Source organism: Gorilla gorilla, chromosome 21, assembly GCF_029281585.2.
Source record: "Gorilla gorilla gorilla isolate KB3781 chromosome 21, NHGRI_mGorGor1-v2.1_pri, whole genome shotgun sequence".
Taxonomy (NCBI): Eukaryota; Metazoa; Chordata; class Mammalia; order Primates; family Hominidae; genus Gorilla; species Gorilla gorilla.
The window spans coordinates 44629653-44648743 of NC_073245.2; the positions used below are offsets into that span (position 1 = coordinate 44629653).

Genomic DNA, 19091 nt, shown 5'->3' on the forward strand with positions numbered 1-19091 from the left:
GTCTCTAATGCAGTGTACAGGCTACTGTCAGAATAATTCTAAAGCACAATTCTGATATTGTCACTGTATTACTTTTCAGTGCCTACAACAGTAGGATTCACTTAAAAAAATTATTCCCCTAATGGTAATATAAAAAAATTTTTTGAGCTCAAACTCTCATTCTCTCTCTGTATACATATTTGTTTATACATGAGGTCACATACTGCTTACTAAGTTAGCATTTTTTATGTGTTCATTTTGAAATAACTCTAAACAGTGGTATCCAATCTTTTGGCTTCCCTGGGCCACATTAGAAGAAGAATTGTCTTGGGCCACACATAAAATACACTAATGATAGCTGAATAGCTAAAAATTAAACATTGCAAAAACAAAAAAAAACAAAAAAACTCACTGTGGCTTTTTTTTTTTTTTTCCCCCTGTATTTTTCTTTTTCCCGAGATGAAGTCATGCTCTGTTGCTCAGGCTGGAGTGCAGTAGTGTGATCTCGGTTCACTGCAACCTCCGCCTCCCAGGTTCAAGCAGTTCTCCTGCCTCAGCCTCCCGAGTAGCTGGGATTAAAGGGGTGAGCCACCATGCCTGGCTTTTTTTTTTTTTTTTTTTTTGTAGAGATGGGGTTTCATCATGTTGGCCAGTCTGGTCTCGAACTCTTGACCTTGTAATCCACCTGCCTTGGCCTCCTAAAGTGTTGGGATTTTTTACAGGTGTGAGCCACCACTCCTGGCCTTTTTTTTTTTTTTTTTTTTTGAGATGGAGTCTCACTTTGTCACCCAGGCTGGAGTGCAGTGGCATGATCTCGGCTCACTGCAGCCACTGCCTCCCGGGTTTAAGCAGTTCTCCTGCCTCACCCTCCCGAGTAGCTGGGATTACAGGTGTGCGCCACCACTCCCAGCTAGTTTTTTGTATTTTTAGTAGAGGCAGGTTTCACCATATTGGCCAGGCTGGTGAACTCCTGACCTCAAGTGATCCACCCACTTGGGCCTCCCAAATGCTGCTGGAATTGCAGGCATGAGCCACCATGCCAAGCCAATTGTGTTTTAAGAAAAGTTTATGAATTAGTGTTGGGCAGCATTGAAAGTTTACAAATTTTGCGTTGGGCCGCATTGAAAGCTGTCCTGGGCTGTGTGCGACCTGCTGGCCGCAGGTTGGACAAACTTGCTCTGGGACATAAGTTTAAAAGTTATAGGCCAAGTGCCTTGGCTCACGCCTGTAATGTCTTTGCATTTCATCAGTTTTTCCACTGTTATCTTTCTGTTACAGTACACGGTCAGAATACCACATTGCGTTTAGTTGTCATGTTTCCTTAGATGTGAAACAAATTTACCAATTGTAGTACGGTATTTACGTATAGATCGGTTCGTTTGTAGCCTTATAGTATCTAGTCAAAACACTGTTATAAAGTTATTGTTATGTATCCTTTTGGGTGTGGTTTCTTTCCTTAGAAAAATACATTTAAAATTCATTCATGTTGTTACATGAATCAATAGTTTGTTTCTCTTTTAAAAATTGAGATGAAATTCACATAACAAAATTAACCATTTTATTATTTTTTTAATTTTTTTTTTTTTGAGACGGAGTCTCGCTCTGTCGCCCAGGCTGGAGTGCAGTGGCGCGATCTCGGCTCACTGCAAGCTCCGCCTCCCGGGTTCACGCCATTCTCCTGCCTCAGCCTCCCGCGTAGCTGGGACTACAGGTTTTTTTAATTTTATATATATTTTCTGAGATGGAGTCTCACTCTGTCGCCCAGGCTGGAGTGCAGTGACGCGATCTCAGCTCACTGCAACATCTGCCTCCTGGGTTCAAGCGATTCTCAGCCTTAACCATTTTAAAGTGCACAGTTAAGTGGCATTTAGTACATTCACAGTGTTGGGTAACCACCATCTTCATCTGGTTCCAAAACATTTTTTTTTTCTTTGAAAGAAAACCCTATATTTATTAAGCATTTTTCTCTCTGTCCTTTTCCCTTCACTCGCTTCTGGCAAACACCAGTCTGCTCTGTTTCTGTGGATTTACCTGTTCTGGATATTTTATACAAATGGAATCATAGCGTATGTAGCCTTTTGTGGCTGGTTTTGTTTTAGTAAGATACTTTTGCTGGATTAAGAATAAGGTTGGGCCAGGGGTGGTGGCTCATGCCTATAATCCCAGCACTTTGGGAGGCCGAGTCGGCCCAGCCTGGCCAACACAGTGAAACCCCATCTTTACTAAAAATACAAAAATTAGTCGGGCATGGTACCTGTAATCCCAGCTACTTGGAAGGCTGAGGCAGGAGAATTGCTTGAACCCGGGAAGCGGAGTTTGCAGTTAGCCAAGATCATGCCACTGCACTCTAGCCTGGGCGACAAGAGCAAGACTCGTTTCAAAGAAAAAAAAAAAGAATATGTAGTTGACAGGTTTTTTTTCTTTCAATACTTTAAAGATGATATACCACTGTCTTGTCACTCATCTTGTTTCTAACAAGAAATCTGCTATCTTTGTTCTGTATTTTGCATGCTTTTTTTTTCCTTGCTGCTTTTATTATTTTCTCTTTATTACTGGTTTTGAGCATTAGATTATGATATGCCAGTATGGTTTTTCTTGTGTTTATTGTGCTTGTGGTTCATTGATGTTGTTGGATATGTCGGTTTATAGCTTTCTTCAGGTTTCGGATTTTTTTTTTTTTTTGGCCGTTTTTTTCAAATTATTTTCCATCTAATTTCTCTTTTCTTTTTAGTCAGGTACTCTTTATCCAAACATTAGGCTGCTTGAAGTTGGCCCATAGCTTACTGATAGTTTTTGTTTTAACCTGTGTTTTATTTGGAAAGATTCTATTTCTGTGCCTTTGAATTTACTTTCTTTTGCAGTGTGTAATCTGAAGTTAGTCACATTTAGCATTTTTAAAAATCTCACATATTTTACTCTTTTTTTTTTTTTTTTAAAGACCGAGTCTCACTCTGTTGCCTGGGGTGGGGTGCAGTGGCACAATTTCAGCTCACTACAACCTCCGCCTCCTGGTTTCAAGCGATCCTCCCGCCTCAGCCTCCCGAGTAGCTGGAACTACAGGCACCCGCCACTACGCCTGGCTCATTTTTGTATTTGTAGTAGAGACGGGGTTTCGCCATGTTGTCCAGGCTGGTCTTGAACTCCTAACCTCAAGTGATCTGCTTGCCTCAGCCTCCCAAATTGATGGGATTACAGGTGTGAGCCACCATGCCGGGCCATATTTTACCTTTTTTTATCGTTAGAATTTTGATTTGGTTTAAAAAAAAAATCTTTCCTGTCTCTACTTAAGTTTTTGAATATATGAAATGCAGATATAACTCTTATAATGTCCTTGTGTACTCATTCTAACATCTGTGTCATTTCAGGGTTGGTTGCAATTGACTATTCTCTTTAGTATACTTTTTTTTCCTTGCCTCTTGCCTGGTGATCTTTGATTGGATTTCAGACATAGTGAGTTTTACCTCGTTGGGTGCTGGGGATATTTGTATTTCTACATATGTTCTTTAACTTTGTTATTGGATGCAGTTAAGTCACTTGAAAACCGTTGATTCCTTTAGGTCTTGTTTGTAAGATTTGTTAGCTGGGAACGGTGTAGTAGTTGGTTTATGGCTAATTCTTCCTCACTTCTGAGACAAGATTCTTCCCAAATCTTGAGGGTTGTCTTGAGATTTCCAGTCTAATAGCTACTTGAGTGGGTAAGGGCAGAGTACTGTTCATAATTCTTTTGGGTGTTGTTTTCCTCTCCTTGCTGCCCATGGTCTTGGGTAGTTTCATCACACTATGGGCCAGTCAGTACTCAGTGAGTACTTCAGAGGTTTCCTCTCTAGATCTCCGCAGCCCTCTACTGTGTGGTATTGTCCCATGAATTCTAGCTGCCTAAGTCCTGCACTCTCAGCTGAGCTCGCTGTCTTCAATTTTGAGTTCTGCAGCCTCCATAGGGCTTCTGCTTCTGCATGGTGCCCAGGAAACTCTCTTCAGGCACTAAGTTTGGCCATCATAGGACTCATATCTTTGTTTCTCTTCCTTTGGGGATTACTGTCTCTCATTGCCTGCTGCGCAGCATCTTGAAAGCTATAGTTTCATGTTTTGTTAGTTATTTTAGTGGTTTAAGGTGAGAGGGTAAATCTGGTCCCTGTTGTGCTTGAAAAGTTTTTTTCAACTTTTCTTTTAGAAATAATTTTAGGTTTACTAAAAGCTGCAGAAATAATACAGAGTTCTGAGGTGTCTTTCACCCACTTCCCCCATGATAACATTTTATATAACCATAGTATAGTTATTAAAACTAGGAAATTGACATTGGTATAATAGTGTTAACTAAACCTCATGCCTTATTTCATATTTTCACATGAACTATTTTGAGCTGGCATGGTTAATATACAGTTCTATGAAGTTTTATCACGTGTATAGATTTCGTGTAATTGTCACTTGTCAGGTTATAGAAGTATTCCATCATTTTAATGAAATGCCTTTGTGTACTACTCCTGTGTAGTCATCATGTCCTCCTTCCAGCCCCCACCACCAATCAACCAACCAACTTTAATCCTGGCAGCTACCAGTTGTCTGAATTTTATCACTTTCGCTATAATTTTATCTTTCTCAGAATGTCATAATACAGTAGTCCCCGTTATCTGTGGTGATATGTTCTAAGACCCCCAGTGGATGCCTGAAACCAGCTATAGTACTGAACCATATATGTGTGTGTGTGTGTGCATGGTTTTTTTTTTCCCCCTTTTTTTTTTTTTGAGACGGAGTCTCACTCTCATCACCCAGACTAGGGTGCAGTGGTGTGATCTTGGCTCACTGCAATCTCCACCTCACAGGTTCAAGTGATTCTTCTGCCTCAGCCTCCTGGGTAACTGGGATTACAGGTTGGTGTTACCATGCCAGGCTAATTTTTTGTATTTTTAGTTGAGGTGGGGTTTCACCGTGTTGGCCAGGCTGGTCTCGAACGCCTGACCTCAAGTGATCCACCCACCTTAGCCTCCCAAAGTACTGGGATTACAGGCGTGAGCCACTGCACCTGGCCTACTATACATATACACCTATGATGAAATTTAATTTATAAATTAGGCACAGTAAGAGATTAACAATAATAAAAAATTATAACAATATACTATAATAAAAGTTATGTGAATGTTGTTTCTCTCTCAAAATACTGTAATATTTTCAGGCTGCAGTTGACCATGCGTGACTGAAAGCAAGGGTAAGTGGTGACTACTGTAAATAGAATCATCTAATATGTTACCTTTGAGATTGGCTTTTCTTTTTTAACTTGGCAAAATGCCTTTGAAATCGATCCAAGTCCTATGTATTAACACTGTTTCTTTTTATTGGTGAGTAGTAGTCTATTCTTGGGCACACTACAGTTTACCCATTCTTCCATTGAGAGCATTTTTCCCCCCTAAATTACAAACAGAGACGGAGTCTTGCTTTGTGGTTGGTCTCCAACTCCTAGGCTCAATCTATCCTCCTGCCTCAGCCTCCCAAAGTGCTGGGATTAGAGGCATGTGCCACTGTGCCTGGCCCCACTGAAGAACATTTGAGTTGTTCCCAGTTTGGGGCTATTACAAATAAAGCTGCTGTGAACATTTGCATGCAGATTTTAGTGTGAAAATATTTTTATTTCTCTAGGATGAATACCTACCTATGAGTGGAATTGCTGGGTCGTATGATACATGTATATTTAACTCTGTAAGAAACGACTACACTGTTTTCCAGAGTGGTGGTAGTTTTTCATTCCCAGTAACAATGTATAAGAAATCCAATTGTTCTGCTTTTTTATTAGCACTTTAGTATTGTCAGTATTTTTCCTTCTGTTCATTGTAATAGATGCATAGTAGTATCTCATGCCTTAAATTTGCATTTCCGTAGTGGCTAATGATGTTGAATATCTTTTCATCTACGTAGGTTCCATTTGAATATTCTCTTTGGTGTAGTTTATGTTCAAGACTTTTCTATTTTCAAATTGGATTTTTTCTTAATGTTCAGTGTTCTAGACACAAGTTATTTGTTGGATACGTGATTTGCAAATATTTTCTCCTAGTCTTTTAATTTGCCTAAGAGTGTGTTTCATAGAGCAAAAGGTTTGAATTCTTATGAAGTCTAATTTATCTATTTTTAAATTTTATAGTTTTTTTTGGTGTCATATCTAAGCACTCTGGCTAACAAAATTTTATCTTTTTTTCTAAAAGTTGTATGCTTTACATTGAAGTCTGTGATCGCATTTGAATTAATTTTTAAATTAAGCATAAGGTTACATCAATGTTCATTTTCCTTTTTGGGGGGCCAATTATTCCAAAACCATTTGCTTAAAATGATTATTCTTTATCTACTGAATTGCTTTCTCACCTCTAGCAAAAGTCAGTTGGCCATATTTTGTGAAAAGTTCTGTTCCTACGCACACTGTTCTGGCTCATTGACCTACGCATCGGTTCCTCTGTCAATACCGTACTGTCTTGATTACTGTAATGTAGCTGTATAGTAAGTCCTAAAATCAGGTAGTGTTATTCCTCCACCTTCGTTTTTCTTTTTCAGAGTTGTTTCAGCTATTCTGGTTTCTTTGTCTTTACATGGAAATTTTATTTATTTTTTATTTATTTTCTTGAGACAGCCTCAGTCTTTTGCCCGGGCTGGGGTGTGGTGGTATGATCATAGTTCACTGCTGCCTCGAATTCCTGAGCTCAAGGGATCCTCCTGCCTCAGCCTTCCAGGTAGCTGGTACTACAGATGTACACCACCACTCCCAGCTAATTTTTACATTTTTTGTAGTGCTGGGGTGTCACCCTGTTGCCCATGTTGGTCTCAAACACCTGGGCTCAAGTGATCTTCCTGCCTCAGCCTCCCAAAGTGCTGGGATTAAAGGCATGAGCCACCACAGTCAGCTGTGTATGAATTTTAGAATCATATTATCTACAATAAAGTTTTGGTGGAGTTTCAATAGTAAATGCATTAAACCCATTGGTTAGTTTGGGGAGAAGTGACATCTTGGCCATGTTGTCTTCCAGTTCATGGATATAATATGTTTTTTTACATTTATTTAGGTTGTCTTTTTTTTTTAAAGGTACATAATAATTGTACATATTTATGGGGCGCATGTGATATTTTGATAGAGGTATGCAGTGTATAATGATCAAAGCAAGGTATTTAGGATATCCATCACCTCAAATATTTATCATTTCTTTATGTTGGGAATTTTTCGACTCTTCCCTTCTAGGTATTTTGAAATATAAAGAAATTATAGTTAACTACAGTCACCATACTGTGCTGTTGAACCCTGGAACTAATTTCTTCTATCTAACTGTATGTTTGTACCCATTGACCAACCCCTCTTTATCTCCCTGCCCCCTTCCCAGCTCTGGTAACGATCATTTTACTCTCTGCCTCCATGAGATCAACTCTTTTAGCTCCCACATAGGAGTGACAACATGTGATATTCATCTTTCTGTGCCTCTTCCTTTACTTAACAATGTATTTAGGTCATCTTTGATATTTTTATCAGCATTTCATAGGTTTTAGCATGCATATTTTGTACAGTTTTGTTAGATATATACCTAGTTTTTTTGGTAAACTATTATAAATGAAATTGTGCTTTTAATTTTTGTTTCTAATTGCTGATTGCTAATATATAGACATTATTGATGTTAGTGTGTTGATCTATATTCTGTGACCTTTATAAACTCACTTATTAGTTCTACAAGTTTTTCTCCTAGAATCTTTGGGATTTTCTCTGTTAGACCATCATATCATCTGTTAATAGGGCTGGTTTAACATATTCCTTTCTGATATGTGTACCTTTTATTTCCTTTTCTTGCTTGATTGCCTAGCTGGGACTTGTTTGCTGTGTCGAATATGAGTGCTTAGTGTGGACATTCTTGCCTTATTCCCGCTTTCAGATAGAAAGCCTTTAGTCTTTCACCACTAGTATGATGTTAGTTATAGACATTTTATAGATGGTCTTTATCAAGTTGAGGACGTTTTCTTCTATTCCTAGTTTACTGAGAGTTTTTATCATGAATGTATATGTTGAATTTTGTCAAAGTTTCTGCATTGATATAAATAATTATGCTTTCTTTTCACATCTTATTGTTTTAGTTTGCATTTCCTTGATGATGAATTCCTTTTCATATGCTTAACTGACCATTTTATCATCTTCCTGCATGAATTTTCTATTAGTTTTGCCCATTTAAAAAAAGTTTTTATTTTGTAGCAATTTTAAGCTTTCATGAAGTTCTAAGTACAGTACAAAGAACTTTATTTTTTCCTGACCCATTTTAGAGCCCTGTTGTTCCTTACTATTTTTATTTATTTTTTGAGACAGGGTCTGTCACTCTGTTGTACAGACTGGAGTGCAGTGGTACTATCATAGCTCACTCCAGGGCATAAGCCATCCTCCTGCCTCAGCCTCCTGAGTAGCTGGGACAAGTGTGTGCCACCATGCCTGGCTAATTTTTTTAATTTTAATTTTTTGATCTTCTGGGCTCAAGCGATCCTCTTGCCTTAGCCTCCCAAAGTGTTGGGATTATAGGCATGCACCACCGCACCTGGCCCTACCCTTAATACTTTAGTATTAATGTTTTAGTGTATTTGCCTTAAAGTTAATGACATTCTCCTTGCTACCTGTCCACAATACATTCATAAAATTCAGAAAATTACACTGAGTCATTATTACCATCTAATCTTCAGATTTCATTAAAGTTTAGCTAATTGTCCATGTAATGTCCTTTTTGTCCAAAGTATCTAGGTCAGAATTATGTGTTGCATGGAGTTGTCATATGTCTTTGGTCTCCTTCATTCTAGAACAGTTCTTTAATCTTTCTTTGATTTTCGTGACCTTGACTCCTTTGAAGACTGCAGACCAGTTATTTTGTGGAATCTTTTTTAGTTTGAATTTTCTCATAATTGGATTCAGGTTTTGCATCTTTGTCAGGTATAGCAGAGAAGTGATGCTAGGTTCTTAGTGTGTCCTGTCAGGTAGCTCTTTATTTCAGTTTGTCCTATTATTGATTATCTCTTTGATCACTTGGTTAAGGTAGCATCTGCCATCCTTCATCACTATAAAGCTCCTTTTTACCCCCACCCCTTTTTTTTTTTGAGATAGAGTTTTGCTCCTCTTGCCCAGGCTGGAGTGCAATGTCTCAAAAAAAAATTAATAGTAATATATACAGTCATAGTTAGAAGCCAAGATCTAGTTTCTAAATATGTTTGCTGCTGTTGGAGTGTTGGTGATCCCAGTTCCTTTCAGTGGGAAGGGGCTAAGGAATATATGGGTATATTTACATACATACACATATGTTCACTCAATCTATATTTATATCTGTATTTATCTAAATATGTTGAAAACTATGAGCTTACCCCAATAATACAAGTTCTAATCCAGTCATTCTAGTTTTTTCCCTTTCCATATGTATAAGTCCTTTTTCCAACAATAATAAATCTGGGCTGGGCGCAGTGGCTTACACCTGTAATCCCAGCACTTTGGGAGGCTGAGGCGGGTGGATTGCTTGAACACAGGAATTCTAGATCAGCCTGGGCAACATGTCAAAACCCCATCTATACGGGAAAAAAAAAAAAAAAGTTAGCCAGGTGTGGTGGCACATGCCTGTAGTCCCAGCTACTCAGGAGGCTGAGGTGGGAGGATCACTTGAGCCCAGGAGGTCAAGGCTACAGCGAGCCGAGATTGCACCACTGCACTCCAGCCAGAGCTACTGAGTGAGACCCTGTCTCAAATCTATTCCCTAATATATTTACCTAATTATTTAATCACCCACTCTTCACTGTTGCCGCCCTTTCTTCGTGCAGATGTCCTCTTTACTTTGCTTGGACTCCAACACCCTGTGTTGGGTTGGCTCCACTCTCATCCCATGGATGAGTTCACTCAAGCTCTGACCAGTCACATCAGGGTGTTCTCCCGTATACATGCCCTCCTCAACCCGCGTGGGCTTCAATACCCTGTCCTTTGTCATTCCCTGTTTGGGCATTTCACTCTTCTTGATCTCCAACTCCCACGTCATACCACATTCAGATACACACAGATACCTTCTGTGCTCCACTCAGGCTCTGACTCTCTACTCTTGTCTACCTAGCCTCAGGCCCCCACTTTTGTATGGATGCCTACCTTGCTGTGTACCATGTAATGGAAGGGAAGACTAGTTTGGGGGAAGAGAAGGGCAGCTCTTCCCATTTAAAAAGATTGGTTTGTCTTTTTGTTTTAGGTTTATAGAATTGAAATATATAGGCTGGGCTTGGTGGCTCATGCATGTAATCCCAGCACTTTGGGAGGCTGAGGCAGGTGGATCACTTTGGTTTAGGAGTTTGAGATCAGCCTGGTCAACATGGTGAAACCCCATCTCTACTAAAAATACAGAAAAATTAGCTGGGTGTGGTGGAGGGCACCTGTAATTCCAGCTACTCAGAAGGCTGAGGCACAAGAATTGCTTGAACCTGGGAGGTGGAGGTTGCAGTGAGCTGAGATTGTGCCACTGCTCTCCAACCTGGGCAACAGAGCTAGACTCCGTCTCGGGGGGAAAAAAAAGAATTGAAATATATGTATACACACACATATACACACTCTGGATACATACTGTATCCTGAGTATGTGTATTGCAAATATTTTCTCCCAGTCTGTGGCCTGCCTTTTATTTCTTTTCTTTTTTTTGAGACAGGGTCTTCCTCTGTCACCCACGCTAGAGTGCGGTAGCACAGTCACAACTCACCGCAGCCTCAACTTCCTGGGCTCAAAGTGATCCTCCCACCTCAGTCTCTTGAGTAGCTGGGACTACAGACACATGCCACCACTCCTGGCCCATTATGTCTGTTTTTTGTAGAGATGAGGTCTCACTATGTTGCCTAGGGTGGTCTCAAACTCCTAGGCTCAAGTGATCATCCCACCTCAGCCTCCCAAAGTGCTGGTGAGCCACCATGCCTGGCCTGGCCTGGCCTGCCTTTGCATTTTTATTAAAGTGTCTTTTGATTAGAAGTTTTTTTGTTTTGAGGAAGTCTATTTTATCCACATTAAAACAATGTGTTTTTAGGAACTTTTGCCTATCTATTAATAGTAGCACAAAAATATTTTTTGGCTTTATATTTTTGGCTCTTAGGTGTGCAATTTATGTCAAATTAATTTTTATTTTTGAGAGGGAGTCTAGCTTTGTCACCCAGGCTGGAGTGCAGTGGCACGATCTTGGCTCACTGCAATCTCCACCTCCCAGGTTCAAGCAATTCTCCTGCCTCAGCCTCCTGAGTAGCTGGGATTATAAGCACTTGCCACCATGCCTATTTTTCTATTTTTAGTAGAGACGGGCTTTTACCATGTTTGCCAGCCTGGTCTTGAACTCCTGACCTCAGGTGACCTGCCCGCCTCAGCCTCCCAAAGTTGCTGGGATTACAGGCTTGAGTCACCATGCCTGGCCTCAAATTAATTTCTATGTACGGTTCGAGGTAGTCATTCAGGTTTGCGTTTTTACGTGTTTATCTTGTTTCAGCTTTATTTGTTGAAATGATGTTCCCCTCTTTATTGAATAGCTTTGGTGCCTTTGTCAAAAATCAGTTGAGTCCATACATAAGGATATGTTTTTGTACTCTGTTCTGTTCCATTAATCTATTTATTTTTATACCAATATTTTACTCTCCTGATTTTAGTATGTCATGAGATTGGATAGTGTTAGTAGTGTGAATCCTCTGTGTTCTTCCTTCTTAAAATTGCTTGGACTGCTTTTGGTTCTTTGCATTTATTTTTCTTTCTTTCTTTTTTAGAGACAAGGTCTTGCTCTGTCGGCAGGCTGTAGTGCAGTGACGCAGTCCTAGCTTACTGCATCCTAAAACTTCTGGGCTCAAGCCATCCTCCTGCCTCAAGCTCCCAAGGCGCTGGGATTATGTGTGTGAGCCACCATGCCCAGCCTTCTTTGCATTTTCATATAAATTTTAGAATCAACTTGTCAATTTTTATCAATTAAAAAAATTGGGATTTTGATTGGGATTATGTTGACTTTGTAGGGAGAATTAACTTCTCAACAGCATTTTTTTTCAATCCATGAACATGGTATAATCTCCAGTTATTATCATCTTTAATTTTTCTTAGTGTTTTATAGTTTCCAGTGAGGTCTTGCATGCCTTAACATTTTTTTCTCAAGTATTTTTATTTTTTTAATTTTTTAAATTAATTTTTTTTTTGAGATGGAGTTTTGCTCTTGTTGCCCAGGCTGGAGTGCAATGGCAGAATCTTGGCTCACTGCAACCTTTGCCTCCCGGTTTCAAGCGATTCACCTGCCTCAGCCTCCCTAGTAGCTGGGATTACAGGCAGGAACCACCATACCTGGCTAATTTTTTGTATTTTTAGTAGAGACAGGGTTTCACCATGTTGGCCAGGCTGTTCTCAAACTCTTGACCTCGTGATCTACCTGCCTTGGCCTTCCAAAGTGCTGGGATTATAGGCGTGAGCCACCATGCCCAGCCTCAGCTATTTTTATTTTTGATGCTATTATACATGGAATTTGTTTTAAAAATTTGTTTCCCAGTTTTTTGCCCTAGCAGGTATATAGCTGATTTTTCAATAACTTGTAATTTTGACATAATTTCAGACACGATTGTATTTGCTTTATAATTCTAGCTACATGTTATTTTTTTCATGTACTAAAGTGCAGACATAATGCCCCCTAACCTCTAAATAGTTATTAACAACAAGTACATTCTCTTTCATAACCACATTGCGATTATCAATGTCAGAAAATTAATGTTGATATGGTACTGCTTGCTGTCTAATGTGCATACTTTGAGCTGGGCTTGGTGGTATACACCTATAGTCCTAGCTACTCAGGAGGCTGAGGTGGGAGGATCGCTTGAGCCTCGGAGTTGAAGGCTGCAGTATGCCATGATCAACCCTGTGAATAGCCACTGTACTCCAGCCTGGGCAACAATAGTGAGATCCCTATCTTTAAAAAAAAAACTGCATATTTTACTGAAATTTTACCTATTGTTTTCTAATGCCAATTATAAAGCAAAATTCTGGTTGAGGATCTCATCCTTGATCCCATGGTACATTTGTTTGTCAAATCTCGTTTTCTTTAATCTGAAAAAGTTCTCACAAACATTGTCTTTTATGACTTAATTTTTTTTAAAGTACAGACCATTTATTTTATATTAATAGTAAGTTCTCCAATATGGATTTGTCTTGATGCTTTTCATTATTAAAGTGATGTTTTTGACAGGAATACCTCAGCATGTCCTCCTCAGTACATTTTATCAGGAGACAGGATACCTGTTTGTCTGATTTCTGATAACGATAACTTCAAACACTTGGTTAAGGTGGTGTCTGCCTTATTTCTCTCCTATAAATAGTACCTTGTAGAGAGATACAGTAGTCCCCTTTATCTGCTGGGGATGTTTCAAGACCAGTGGGTGCCTGAAATTACAGATAGTCCCAAGCCCTATATATACTGTGTTTTTTCCTATGCATACGTACTTATGATAAATTTTATTATTCCTTTATTTAGTTTTTAGAAATACGGTCTTACACCGTTGCCCAGCCTGGTCCTGAATGAACTTCTGGCCTCAAGTGATCCTCCTACATTGGTCTCCCAAAGTGTTGGGATTACAGGTGTGAGCCACTGTGCCCAGCCCCCCAAGTTTAATTTCTAAATTAGGCACAGTAAAAGAATAACAACAATAACAAAGAATAAAATATAACAATTGCAACAGTGTACTATAATCAAAGTTATGTGGATGTGATCCTTCTTTCTCTCTCAAAATACTGTAATTTTTTGGACTGCTGTTGACCACAGGTTATTTAAACTGTGGAAGGTGAAACTTCGGGTAGAGGGCACTTACTGTACTTTGAGACTATATGAATAGTCTCATGTACTTTCATTCACTGGTTTTAGCATCCACTGATGAAGGATTCCTACCTAAAAGAGTTAGTACGCTGAGGCTGGGTGCAGTAGCTCACGCCTGTAATCCCAACACTTTGGGAGACCGAGTTGGGTGGATCATTTGATGTCAGGAGTTTGAGACCAGCCTGGCCAACATGGTGAAACCCTGTCTCTGCTAAAAATACAAAAAAATTAGCTGGACATGATGGTGCACGCCTGTAATCTCAGCTACTGGGGGAGGCTGAGGCAGGAGAATCTCTTGAACCCTGGAGGTGGAGGTTGCAGTGAGCTGAAATCGTGCCACTGCACTCCAGCCTGGGCAACAGAACAAGACTCTGTCTAAAAAAAAAAAAAAAAAAAAAAATTAGTACCCTGAGAGTTGTTGTCAAGTGGTGATTTTTTTTTTTTTAAGTTCCGCCATTTATCTGACATCTATTAGTTGTGGTTTTTCAGTAAGGGGGAGAGCTTTAATTTATCCCCCCATTTGTTTATTCGTTGTGAATTTATGGATTCTTTTTTTTTTTTTTTTTTTTTTTTTTTTTTGAGATGGAGTCTCATGCGCTCTGTCACCCAGGCTGGAATGTAGTGGCACAATCTCGGCTCACTGCAACCTCTGTCTCTTGGGTTCAAGTGATTCATCTTCCTTAGCTTCACGAGTAGCTGGGGTTACAGGTGCCTGCCACCATGCCCGGCTAATTTTTGTCTTTTTAGTAGAGACAGGGTTTCACCATGTTGGCCAGGCTTGTCTCTCCAACTCCTGGCCTCAAGCGATCCACCCGCCTCGGACTCCCAAAGTGCTGGGATTACAGGCATAAGCCACTGTGCCCGGCCATGGATTCCTTTTTTTTTTTTAAAAATACGAAGACTCGCTCTGTTGCCCAGGCTGGAGTGCAGTAGTGCGATCTTGGCTCACTGCAGCTTCTGCCGCCTGGGTTCAAGTGATTCTCCTGCCTCAGCCTCACAAGTAGCTGGGATTACAGGTTTGTGCCACCACACCCAGCTTTTATATTTTTAGTAGAGATGGGGTTTCACCATGTTGGCCAGGCTGGTCTCGAACTCCTGACCTCAAGTTATCCACCCGCTTTGGCCTCCCAAAGTGCTGAGATCATAGGCATGAGCCATTATGCCCAGCCCTACCCATGGATTCTTATTTTATTATTGAGTTATAATCTTACTATCATTTTTAATGTACAAATTGTCGCTGATTTGGCCAGTGGAATTGCATGTACTCCAGCTTTTGTGTCCTTTTAATGTGTCTTCCTCATTCCTGAACACTTCTTTACTTACCTGCTTTCTGACCCAGCAAGATGTTCTGGGCTTAGCTTATATTTTCCCAGCCCCACTTCTAGAATCATCCATTTTCCTGGGGAGCTCTGGTTTCTTTTAGCTTAGAATAGTATGCATGTATACATCTGTACCTGTTTCTCTCTTTGTCTGTCTATAGGTAAATATAGTATTCATACTAATACCTTGAAATTAGTCTCTTACTGGGGGTTTCATTCTAACTTTACCTTTCTACATGTGTATCTTGCTACTCCAACATTGAACAACCTGGCTTCTATTATGTACTTTGTATCTACCTACTTGCTCAGTTTTAGTATAAACACTTAGTAGTTTTATAATTGTTAACCCATTCCACTGTGGAAGAACAAATCTAACTAGAACTCAGTATTTGTTTATTGTTCATTTAGGTTTTTAGCCTAAGGATGTATAGTCAAAATACTTCAAGAATTACTTGGGTTAGATCTGTCCTTGTGCCCCTTCAGTGTGGTTATGTTATTCACTTTATGTCAGTAAAAATTTTAAATGTATCACAACCACTTCCTCTTTTTAGTGCTGTGGGAAAACAAGCACTGTTGCATTACCCTTAAGAAAAGAAATAAATTTTTTTCTTTTTTTTGGAAACAGGTCTCACTCTGTCCCCCAGGCTGGAGGGCAGTGGTGGGATCGTAGCTCACGTCAGCCTCCCAAGTAGCTGGGACTACAGGCATATGCATCCTGGCTGGCTAATTTTTTTTTTTTTTTTTGCAGACATGGGGGTCTCACTATGTTGCCTAGGCTTATCTTGAACTCCTGGGCTCAAGTGATCCTCCCGCCTTGCCCTTCCAAAGTGTTAGGATTACAGGTGTGAGCCACTGTCCCCAGGTCAAGAAAACAAATGGATACTTTTTTTTGTTGGGGGATTTGACACTATTAACAAAATTATATTTGCATCTACCTTTTGACCGATTGTTTCCATTTGATTATTCAAGGCAGTAGTATTTGTAGTTGCAGAATATTAAAAGCCATCTAAATGCTGGTGGTACATGAGGGAGTGGTTATACTTTGATACATCAACATCATGGAGTATCATGCAGCTGAGAAGAAAATGAGGAAGTTTTCATGAAACGATAGAGTAATTTCCAGAATATATTGTTAAGTGAAAAATTGAAGTGCAAAATACTCTCTGAGGCACGCAGATTTTGTTGTTGTTGTTGTTTAAGGATGAAGGATAAATAAAACAGATGTGTATATTATCATTTGTACAAAAAGAAACACAAGAAGAATACACCGGAAACAATGAGGTTGGTTAGGGGACTAACAGGAATGGAATGGAGAGTTGGAGGGGGATGGAAATGGAAGGGATGGTGGGGAGCAGTGTCACTTACTCTGAGTATGACCTTTTATATAGTTTTGATTTGTAATCATGTTATATTTCACATAATTCAATATGTAGATAAAATAACAAAGATGGGAAATAAAAAACAAAATGGGTTACAAACAAAAGATGAAACCCAGTGCTATTAACAGCTGTACAATTCTTGATATGTTCAACGTATTGATTTCATTCTTCTTTCTGAATGTTTGTTCCTGGAGCCATCTTTTTTCCTGCTCTCCGCATGGACAGTTTGTGGTGTAAGGTGGCCAGTCATCCTGGTTTGCCCACGATTGAGGGGTTTCCCGTGGTGTAGGACTTTTGGTGCTAAAACTGGAAACTCCCAGGAAAACTGGGGCCTGTTGGTTACTCTTTTCACGTGCATGTGGCTGTTTTCCTCGGACTTTCCTTATATGTACCTTGGGAATTCTCTTCACTTTCTCGTGGTATGTCCTGCCTTTCCTAGATCTCACACAAATCTCGTTTATTGTTACTCCTTTAGTTGTGTGTGCATTCTCTACACAATACATTTATGTAGAGCAGATTGACGTAGAGTTGCTTCTAGAGAACAGGTGCCTAGGAGGTAAATTGAGGCCTTACATGTCTTTATTCTGTGTTCCACACTAGATTATTGGTTGGGCTCAGAATTCCAGAAGATGTTACTCTTACTACTACATTCTTCAGAGCTGCTTTTGAGAAACATGCCATTGTGATTTCTGGATATCGTGTGTTTTTTCTGACCGGAAGATTTTAGGATCTGTTTCTCTCCTGTGTTTTGAGATTTCATGATAATGCTGTGGAATGGGTCTTTTTCATTCATTATGCTGAGTGTTTTGCCTTATTAAACTCAGAAACTGGAGTCTTCTCATTTGGGGAAAATTTCTTGTATTATTTCTGTCTTTTGGCTTTCTTCCTCTGGACCTTCTATTTGTTGGATGTGGGACTCTCTTAATGGAGCTTCTTTTTCTTTTTTTTTTAAATCAGTTCTCTAGGAGATAATCTGTTGTTTTTGGCCTCTCATTTTTAATTTCTAGCAGAGTGTTCATGTTCTTTAATGTTGCTTTATTTTTTTAAAAAAATATTCTGGCTGAGCTGTAGTACGTGTCTGTAGTCCCAACTACTGGGGAGGCCAAGGTGGGAGAATTGCTTACGCTCAGGAGTTTGAGTCCAGCCTGGGCAACATAGCAACACCCCATATCTTATTTAAAAAAAAGCACTCTATGTTTGTTTTGGGCCTCTTTGAGAACATTTACTATGAAATTTTATTTATCTTTGTTTCCTTTCAGTTCTTCTTTTGTTTATTGTGATTATCTTTCATATAACAATGTGCTTAAATAGCTGGTGGTTCTTGATAGGTCACTCAACAGTGAGCAAACTGATGGATCCTGTGTTTGTGAGCAGTGTTTATTGGCTGTGATAGAGGGTGGGGACCTAGATGCTTTTAGGGGATCCTCCTGTTACCCATTTCTGAAAGTGTTTTCTCCTAGGCTGGTTACTTTTTCCAGGAGGAGAAATCCTTTCATCTCTTGCCATCTACATGACAGTAGGCTGTGGTTGGGGTCATAGTACTACCACTATTTGGGGAGCTTTGGGAGCCAAGGTGGGGAGGGAAGCTAGTGGTGTCATGATTTTCTGGTGTTTTTTGTTTGTTTGTTTTGTTTTGTTTGAGATGGAGTTTATCTCTTGCTGCGCAGGCTGGAGTGCAGTGGTGCCATCTCAACTCACTGCAACCTCTACCTCCTGGGTTCAAGCAATTCTCCAGCCTCAGCCTCCCTAATAGCTGGGATTACAGGTGCCCGCCATCACCCCTGGCTAATTTTTGTATTTTTAGTATAGATGGGGTTTCGCCACGTTGGCCAGGCCGGTCTCGAACTCCTGACCTCAGGTGATCTTCCTGCCTCAGCCTCCCAAAGTGCTGGGATTACAGGTGTGAGCCACCATGCCCGGCCTGCGTCATGATTTTCTATTGTTGGTCTTATTTAGAGTGTGGCATCTCACTCCATGCCCCATCCCTTGAGCTGTGCCTCTAGTCTTCTATTCCAGAACTTCCATGGTTCAGTTTAATCAGAATATAAATCTGTTTTCCTCTGGAGTGGGAGAAGGGTGTATTGCCTTACTGTTTAGGGACAGGAAGGAGACCTGAGGGGGTCTGACTATTTTATTCAGAGTTTGAAACAGTTCTCCTGTTCTCAGCCCCTGCCTCTCAACTCTTGTCTGCAGTGGTTCCTGGTGCCTCCCACTTCCCTGCCTGCTCTGGGCTTTTGAAGCACTGGCTTGCTTTTTGTGGCTTTTCCCTCTGCAGCCGTAAACTTCAACTTTCCTTCTTTGCTGAGTCAGTTACTTCTTATCTTCCTGCTCAACCTGGTCTTTCAGATTTCTGTTGACATCCCTCATCTACTGCCTTTTTCCTTCCCCTTACTCTTTGTCTTTATGCATGTACACTTTTACTATTCCCTTATAGTCATTCTAGTGAACCCTCAGGAAGATGCAAAGAAGTATATGTTCATTTTGCCATGTTTATCCACAACCCCCAAATAACATTAAACAAAAGAAAGCAAAAGAAAAAATATTTAAAAAAAGAAAAACAAAAACAAAACAAACCCTAAATAAATGGA

At 39.9% G+C, this 19091-nt stretch overlaps 1 protein-coding gene across 10 annotated transcripts in view; it reads left to right on the forward strand.

The window, feature by feature from the left end:
* ASXL1 (ASXL transcriptional regulator 1) overlaps positions 1-19091 on the forward strand; it is an 80897-nt gene that overhangs the window by 38553 nt on the left and 23253 nt on the right. Inside the window, exon 4 of one of the 10 annotated variants that reach the window (XM_063702100.1) lies at positions 5150-5185. The exons of the other annotated variants lie outside the window; for them this stretch is intronic. Coding sequence (XP_063558170.1) covers positions 5150-5170 — 21 coding nt within the window. The 3' untranslated portion in view covers positions 5171-5185. Of the gene's footprint in view, positions 1-5149; positions 5186-19091 lie in introns of those variants that run through there. 10 annotated transcript variants of the gene reach the window in all.